Source organism: Vombatus ursinus, unplaced genomic scaffold (assembly GCF_900497805.2).
Source record: "Vombatus ursinus unplaced genomic scaffold, bare-nosed wombat genome assembly UNPS02015255.1, whole genome shotgun sequence".
NCBI classification, from domain to species: Eukaryota; Metazoa; Chordata; class Mammalia; order Diprotodontia; family Vombatidae; genus Vombatus; species Vombatus ursinus.
Genome location: NW_020955033.1, coordinates 37,082,756 through 37,092,140, shown reverse-complemented (window position 1 = coordinate 37,092,140; position 9,385 = coordinate 37,082,756). Strand labels below are relative to the sequence as shown.

Sequence of the window (9,385 nt, the reverse complement as noted above, 5' to 3'; positions counted from 1 at the left end):
AATGAATGAATGAATGAATGAATGAATGAATGAATGAATGAATGAATGAAATCATTCAAGATCTGGACAAGTAGCCTAGGCCCCACCTAACAAGAATGTAAGTTAGTACTTTAAGGAGCAGGAGGATTACTGTAAGAAGTTCAACTTGCAGTTGCTTGGATGATAACTAAAACAGGCTGCAGTTATACAACTGACAACTGAAGAAGACCTTAACTAATTCTTCAAACATAGACACTAAATCCATGGTCTTTTGCTGGAAAAGAAACAGTGATGTGGGTGGGGATTGGGGTTTTTTCCAATAATTCATCATCCTGGAATTCAACAGCCAAAGTCAACAAGCCTTGCAAAATTCCTGTACTATGGAGAGTATGAAGTGAAAACAGGAAAGGAATCCTTTAGCAGAATTATTTATACTATGTTGGCTTTGAGCAGCTAGGGTTGCAGGGAAGATGGAATTGACTGCAAGGAACTAAAGAACACAAGGGGATACAGAGGTCTTAGCAACATTCCTTTCTAATTCTCTGCATAGCATATTTTAGGTCACGGTTCTCTATCTCCAGCAAGTTCTTGTTAAGGCCAAAACAAGCAAATAAAAGAATCCCTTTCGTGGGTCCTGATCTGAGTCTAAAGTAATGAAGAAAAAAACTAGTTCAATGGAAACCCAGTCTCTCCCTGTGCTTTGCTGGGGGAGGCCAACAATGATCTCAGGCTCAAACATCAAACCAAAAAACTTTCCTTCTGGGGGTGTCAGGTTCCAGTCAATTTGAAAACAACTGTTCACTAAGCTTTGAGCCTTCCCCTGAGGAGGATACCCAATTTTCTTCAAGTCCAAGACTCACCCAGCCACTTCTACTTTCAGCAGTAACTCTGGGTAAGTCAATTATAACTGAATGAGGTTTCTTTGGAACTCACAATGAAAAATGCTCTCTACTTCCAGAGAGAGAATTGATGAACTCTGAGTGCAGACTGAAGCAATTTTTTTCTTACTTTCCTTTTTTTTTCATTTCTGTGTGTGTGTGTGTTTTCTTTTGTAACATGGCTAATATCAAAATATATTTTACGTGAGGAGCAGAGGAAGGGAGAGAATTTGGAACTCAAATTTTTTTCAATGAATGTTTACATGTATATATTAAAATAAATATACATAAATATATTACATATTACACATATATGTTTCATTAACTTAATTAATTAAACAACATACATATTAAATATATATATATATATATATTTTTAAAGAACTCCTTTGGAGAAGCTCCCAGGGCTGTTGTTCAAAAAATACCTTCCACCATAGGCCAGAACAGAAAACCTTTATGGGTAGAGTTGGTCAAGATAATAATTAGGTATTTCAGGAGAGCTGCCTTTCTACAAATGAAGATATTTAAGAAGCCATCCACCCCAGAACTTTATCCTCTGACAAATGCTATTTATGGTAAAACAGAAACATTTTTCAAAAATCTGTAAGGATAACAAGATACTAAGCAGGAGCAGAAAATTGATTACTCTCAATTAGCTGTTCAGTAGTGATGACTTTTATGAACAGCTGCTCCACCTAGTTTCCAGTTTGTTTTGGGGAGGAGACAGGATTTTCTGCCATTGTTCAATCAGGTAATAGTAGTTACTAAAGGTTTTAGGTATTTTTGCTTTGTTTATTTACCTTATCATGGCCGATTCTTGGCATCTCCCTCTTACCCTCCCAAATAAGAGCTACCAACAAATGGTCCTTGAGATCCCTAAACACAGAAAGTTCTGTATGGTGTATACAATAAACTTCAGAAATTTGAGGTAATTTTTAAAAATAATTTAAGCAAATTAAAATTATTGTATTTGATGATTTTTATTGTTTTTAGTATTTTGTGACATCTTGGGATAAATAATGAGATTTACTTAGTCCTTTAAGGTTCACAAGCTTTCCTCATAATCCTGGGGATTATTTTAGCTGAACCTTCCACCTCCCTAGTCTTTTGATATCTCATCCCCTCTTCCCCACATACTCTTTAATCTAATGACACTGCCTTCTGCCTTTTCCATGAACAAGACACTCCATCTTTCTGCTCCAGATACTTTCTCTGGCTATCTCCCATGTCTAGAATGCTCTCCCACCTCATCTCTACCTCGTTGTTTCCCTGGAGGCTTATCAGTCTCAACTCTAATCCCACCATCTACAGAAAGCTTTCCCAATCTCTCTTGATTTCCTATTTAGTATATATATATAGCTTGTCTACACATATGTATTTGCTTACTGTCTTCCCCATTAAATTGTGAGCTCCTCGAAGGCAGGCATATTTTTTGTCTTTCTTTGTATCCCTAGTGCTTAGCACAGTGCTAGCACATAGTAGGTATTTAATAAATAACTATTACTGAGTTTCAAAATAAAGCGAAGTAATATTTTTAAAGCACTTTATAAACCTTAAAGCACTACACAAGTGCTAACTATTATTACAAGTATTATTATCCCCATTTTATAGATAAAGGAATAGACAAAGGCTGAAAGAGGTTAAGTGACTTGCCCAAGGTCAGAACTAGAAGTCAAAATACAGGTCTCTCTTAACTCCAAATTCAGTTTTCTTTCCACTTGATCACAATGTTCCTTTCCTATGATGAAGTGAAAAGGTCACAGATTCTCCAAGTTGGGAGAGACCTCATAGGTCATTTCTTTCAGCCTGAACTAGAATTCTCTCTAGAATATCCCTGATACATGTTCATTTAAGCTGAATGCTAAAGATCTTCAGGAATGGGGAACCTTCTTGGGAAACTCCATTCCATGCTCAGCTCCAGTTACTAGGAAGCTTGTCCTTATATTTAATCTAAATCTTGTTGTTCAGTCATTTCAGTCATGTCTGACTCTCTGTAACCCCATTTGGGGTTTTCTTGGCAAAGATACTGAAGTGGTTTGCCATTTCCTTCTCCAGCTCATTTTACAGATGAAGTAACTGAGGCAAACAGGTTAAATGACTGGCCCAGGGCCACTCAGCTAGTAAGTGTCTGAGTTTGAACTCATGAAGATGAGTCTTTCTGACTCCAGGCCTGGCACTCTATCCACTACGCTAAATCTACCATTTTTCTTCCACTCATCTTTATTGACAGCTATGATATTCTTACTAAGTGTTCTCCTCTCCAAGCTAAATACCCCTTGTTCCTTCAATTAATCTTATTGCAGGGTCTCTGGTGCCCTCACCATCCTGGTCACCATCCTCAGAGGTACTCTAGTTTGGCAATGCCTTTCCTACAGTGTGGCACCCAGAACCCAACATAATGGTTCAGATACAGTATGACCAGAGCCAAGTACAAAGGGATTACCACCGCCTTCATCCTGGAAATGTGGCTGTTAAGGCAGCCTAAGATCACATTGACTTTTTTTGCTATTATGTTACATTGTTTACCTACAGACCAACAGGTGAGAACACAGAATCGCAGTTTTAGAGCTGGAGTCATCTTAAAGATCATAAGGCTGCAGGTTTGAGCTCCTTATCTGCCAGAACACAGGTTCCATTTAACAGCTATTGATCTAATCTAAGACAGCTTTGAAAATACACATACACACACACACACACACACACACACACACACACACACACGAAAAATCAAAGCGATTTACTTACTGATTCCTTGAAAGAGTTCCTCAATGTTAATAGCACATTTTGCACTGGTTTCAACTACAACTGCACCTATGGATTCAGCATATTCCTTAGCATCCTTCATAGGAACCTCCCTGGAAAAGAGGTAAAAAACATAGCAATAATTTGTAAAGAACTTAGTATTTAGGAAAACAACTCTCATCCCATCCAATCTCAGTGTGATAGAAGTAGCTTCTCCATTCATTCAGCAAGTATAGATGTACAATGGCAAGTGCTGAAATGGATAAAAAAGAAATCAAAGACCTGGTCCCTGACCTCTGGAAGATTCTAGTAGAGTCTAGTTCCTACCACTTTGCTTAGCACATAGCAGGCACTTAAAATGCTTATTGGGTGATTGGAGGGAAAAGATAAATATACAGCATTATTGCTATTTCTCAATTTCCTCTGGAGGACAGCATTCCTAAACAGATAAACTAGAGCATATACTTATGCAAAGAATGTGTCTGTGGGAAATTTTTGTTGTTGTTGTTGTTCACTCTTTTTCAGTTGTGTCCAATTCTTTGTGACCTCATTTGGGTTTTTCTTGGCAAAGATATTGCAGTGGTTTGCAGGGTCTTGAAGAGTCAGACATATCTGAACAACAACAAATTATATGAAATTAAAGGGAGGAAATATGTGAAAAGAGTTATCTGGTCACACTCCTCTGGGTGAGGTTTTGTTTGATAATGCCCTTCCTAAAATGTGGCACCTAGAACAGAATATAATGAATCACCAACCATTTATTAAGCATTTTCTACCATTCAGGCACTGTGCTAGGCACTGGTGATACAAAGAAAAAAGAGAAATAGTCCCTGCCCTCAAAGAGCTTGCCTTCCATTTGGGGAGGACAGGGAAACATCTTCATGTATAAGAAATATAAACAAAAAAATAGAAAACAACTTGGGGAAGGGATCAGTAGCTTCAGGAAGATAGGAAAGGGTTTTTTTGGTTTGGATTTTTTTTTTTGCAGAAAGTAGCATGTGAGCTGAGTTTTACATGAATAGGAGATTCTAAGAGATGTAGGTAAGGAAGGAGAGCATTCTAGACTTGGGAGACAGCCCGCGAAAAGGTACAGAAACAGGAGATGGGGTATTGTGTGAGAGAAGAAGCAAGGAGGCAGTTTGGTTAGTTTGCAGAGTTTAGAAAAGCGAATGAGGTATAAAAAAGATTAAAAATATAGGTTGGAAATGTGTTGTGAAGACCTTTGAAAGCCAAAGAGAGGAGTTTGGCTTCACAAAACCTTGCATAGTTATTAAGGAAACTTAAAACTTCTGAATAATTTGTGTTATCTAAAAATGGAATAAGGAGCTTTCTGAGGTAGTAGGTGCCTACTATATGAGACACTGTGCTGGGTGCTATGGTTACAAAGATGTTTGGGAGACAAACTTTGTCTTCAAAATGCTTAGAGTCTAACAGGGGAAAAGACATGCATGCAAAAAATCACAATGTGAAAGAAAATGTGGTAACTATGAAGAAAAAAGGCCTTGGCAGATGGGAATGATAAATTTCAACTGGAAATGTGTTGTGATCAGGGAAGGGTTCATGGAGGAGATGGCACCCGAGTTGGACTTTGGAGAAAAGGAGAGATTCCAACAGATGGACCTGATGAGGGCTATGGAAGAGAATGCTATAAAGAAATGAGGGCCGGGGAGGCATAAGCAAAGGTGTAGAGTCAGAACAGAAAAGGAAAAGGACAAGAGTCAGAGAATAGCCAAGTGAAGATGGAACATGGGGCATGGGAAGGGAGTTAAAATGATACAAGGCTGGAAAAATAAGTTCGAGCCAGATTACAAAAAGCCTAAAATGTCAAAATTAGAATTTTATACTTAATAATAATAGCCAACATTTTTATATAGCACCTACTATGTGCCAGGCTACTATGTTCTAAGTGTTTTATACATATTATCTCATTTGATGCTTACAACAACCCTGGGAGGGAAGTACTATTATAGTTCCCATTTTTCAGTTAGGAAAACTGAGGCAGAGAATGGTTAGGTGACTTCCTCAAGGTCACACAGCTAAGTAAATGTCTAAGGCCATATTTGAACTCTTCCAGACTCTAGGCCTAACTCTCTATCCACTGCACCATCTAGTTGCCTCTTTATTTTGCAGTTAATACAGAGCTAATACAGTTTTTTAAGTAGAAGATTGACATGATCCAAAATATTAGAAAGATTATACAGGCAGTGATGTGAAGGAAGGATGCATTAGTGAGGGAATAGGTTGGAGGCATTAAGACCAATCATTAAGGCAATACTAAGAGGCAAAATGTTATGAAGGACAAAAGTAGACATATTGTAGTAGAAATGGAAAGGAAAGCATAGATAAAAAAAAAACAGCCTAAGCTGATTTGGATATGGGAAATGAAAGAAAGGGAAGAGTCAAAAGATGACTTTGAGATTATGAGACTTGGTCCCAGGAAGGATGATTAAGCCTTAAATAAAAAGAGCAATAGTAGGGGCAGGGATGAGTGTTGAGGGTAAGATGGTAAGTTCAGTTTTGGTAATATTGAGATGCTGGTGAGACGTTCAGATGGTAATATCTAGCAGGCAGCTGGAAACAAAAAAAAATTAGCTCTAGAGAGGTAATTCTTAGTCTTTTGTGTGCATCATGGGCCCCTTCTAAGAATAACATTTAAATGGTTAAATTAAAACACAGATTACAAAAGGAAACCAATTACGTAGAAATAAAGATATAAAAATACATATTTTTAAACTCAAGTTCACAGACAACAGGTCAAGAATTCCTGCTCTAAGGCAAGGAATTTTTCTACCTCCAACAGCATTTGTAGTAGAGTAAAAAGAACATAAAATTTAAAGTCAGTAAATCTGGGCTTAAATAATGGCTCTGTTGCTGTGTTACACTGTTAAGAGAACTCAGCATGCTTTTAGTTAAATCAAATAAGTTCTTTACGTTTCGGTTTCCTCCTCTCTAACATAAGAGTTGGCTGGTCTTTAGAACCTCCTAGCACTAGATGTTATGATGATCCTGAGTTATATATGAGGTCCACAGTTCAGGTGCTGCCATTCAGATCAATAACCCTGACTCATTCAGTCCTGATATTCAGACACTCAAATGGATCTGGGATCTCTTCAACTGAGTCTTTTTTCCATTATATGGATTGCAACCCATCTGTGCTTGTCCATCTTCTGCAACTCAAGACTCAATTCAAATCTCACTCTATGTAGGATGCCTTTCCTGGTTCCACCAACTGAGAGTGATTCCCTTCCATCTACTCTGTGTGTGTATGTGTGTGTGTGTGTGTGTGTGTGTGTATCTTATCCATACGTAGTTGTTTGCACGTTGTCTCTTCCATTAGAATGTGAGCTCCTTGAGGGTAGAGTCCATGTTTTTACATTTCTTTGTATTCCCGCACTTGGCACAGTGCCTGGTACATCATTGGTGCTTAAAAACAGAACTATTCTAGACATCCTCTGAGTCTCCCCTAATTAGGAACACAGGCCATACTGTTCTTAAGATTCAGTCTAAACAGTGGGAAGCTAAATATCATTACACTTACAATCAATCATTGAATGATTCCAATAATGAAATCTAGAAAATGCTTATTAATTATTATCCATATTCAACTCTAAGTCCATTATAGAGAGTCCATCCAACTTTTTGTAGGCCTTCTTCATTTTCTCTTGTCATTGTGAAGGGATGAGTGAGGCACTTTGGCTGTTCACCTGTCATCCCTTCTCTTTGCCATGTGATGAGCTCATCTTCTAGGGTCCCTTCCAAATCTAAATCTATAATTGATCCTATGACCTTTATTCAAATTCATGTGGTCTTAGGTATGTTACTTCCTTTCTAGGACCCAGTTTCCTCATCTATAAAATGCAAGAGTCATACTAGAAAGTCAATATGGCAAAGTGGTAAATACTGGACTTCCATCATGACTCTGAAACTTATTAATTATGTGACCACAGGCAAGTCACTTAACCTCTGTTACCTCAGTCTCCTCACCTGTAAAATGAGGAAAATAATAGCACTTAACTCGAAAATTTATGAGGATTAAATGATATAATGTATATAGTGTTTTGCCAGCTTTGAAGTGCTATATAAATATCAGCTGTTATTTTTATTAGATTATCTCCAACGTACCTTCAAGGGCTAAAATAAGGACAAAAATACCGGCAGTACTTTCCTAACAGGGTTGTTTTCAGGAATTAATGAGATAATGTATGTCAAGTATTTTGTATACTTTAAAACACCATATAAATGTAGGTTAATAATAAATCCTATCGTCCCATAAATTGTATATGAGAATGGGAGTTTTGACGATTAAGGTACCCTTTTCAGAAGGAGGTCACATTCCAAGCCCTTTCCCAGCTTAACCATTAAAACAGAACTATTCCAGATGTCCTCTGAGGCTCCCCTAATTAGTAACACAGGTCATACTTCCAGTAAGATTCAGGCTAAAAAGTGGGAAGCTAAACGTCATTACTTAGAATCACAGAATGATTCTGATAATGAAACTAGCATGTTGGAGGTCACGTAGGCCCTCCCTGTGCTCGCTTTATAATTTTACATTTATAAAGTAACACCTCAGAAAGGTCTGCTGCATCTAGGGCAGTATGAAATAAACAAGAAATTTCACAGTAACAAAGTCAAGATGGTCTTCTGGCTCCCTCCCCCCCGCACCCCAAAACACAGGAAGATACCTTTTTTCACACATTCATTGTATTAAACATACTATGTTTCTAAAATCCTTAGTATATAAACAACACACAGAAATTTCAAAATTGGCCAAACTCTAGGAAGCTGACATTTACCATTCAAAAAACGAAAACGTTTTCCTCCCTCTTTACTCTCTTCCCACTATCATGGCCCCTATCCAAGGTCAAGTTTAAAATGGCAAATAAGCTGCCAGTATTGTAGCATGGCAACAGTGAGCAGTATATGGTAGTTAAATGTCTGGTGGAATAGTTTTTGTCACCACCATCCCACGTGTTTAAAGTATCTGGGCCAAAAATGATGGGAAATATTCATAACACTCCATCAAAATCCTGCAGAGGCAAGCTGTGGGATGTGTGTGAAGGCTGTTGTGTGTGATGAAGCAGAGTCTTATAGCCTTCCCTGATACCAAGGACAGCCACTGAAGTGAATAATTAGAGTTTGTTATGTTCCCATTACCTCTTATATTTTCTCTAAATATCCAAGATATTTATGTAACACAGATGAAGCAACTCTTTTAATGATAGTTTTGAAGCAGCAATGTGTATGTTTAAAAATAAACTTTTACTGATGCTAGATGCAATTTACCTGTGAGGAAGAACAAAGACCAAAAAGAACTTTTTTAGCTAGTAAATAATTACTATGTTTACCAAAAGACTCAATCATACTTAGCCTATATATAGAACCGTATAGCTAATCCACTCAACATCCCTATCACGGGAGTGAGAAAGTGTTCCCATGAGACCCTACCTGCTTAATCATGTGGATCCAGAGCTCCTATTTACCTGCAGCCAAAGCCTCAGCGTCAAGTTTAAGCAAGCAGTGTCAGGTTCACACCATAGACTTAGACTGAGTGTTTTCTCATGGAAAAACACTCTGGGTCTGAAAGCACACCCTAGTTCCCAGAAAAGAAAAGATTTTTTTTTTCAATTCAACAAATAGTTATTAAGTATCTACAAGGAATAAAGCATTGCACTAGGCTTGGGAATACAAAGAGCAAAACAATCCCTTCCCCCAAGGAACTGACATAAAGAAAAGTTCTTAAGGTACAAGGTCTTTGAGCATTGCTTTTAATAATAGGATTCATACTC

At 37.7% G+C, this 9,385-nt stretch overlaps 1 protein-coding gene across 1 annotated transcript in view; it reads right to left on the bottom strand.

Annotated features, from left to right (window-relative positions):
* Nucleotides 1–9,385, bottom strand: part of LOC114031827 (ras-related protein Rab-31) — a 182,910-nt gene that overhangs the window by 38,881 nt on the left and 134,644 nt on the right. Inside the window, exon 6 of the mRNA XM_027846962.1 lies at nucleotides 3,603–3,712. Coding sequence (XP_027702763.1) covers nucleotides 3,603–3,712 — 110 coding nt within the window. The remainder of the gene's footprint in view (nucleotides 1–3,602; nucleotides 3,713–9,385) is intronic.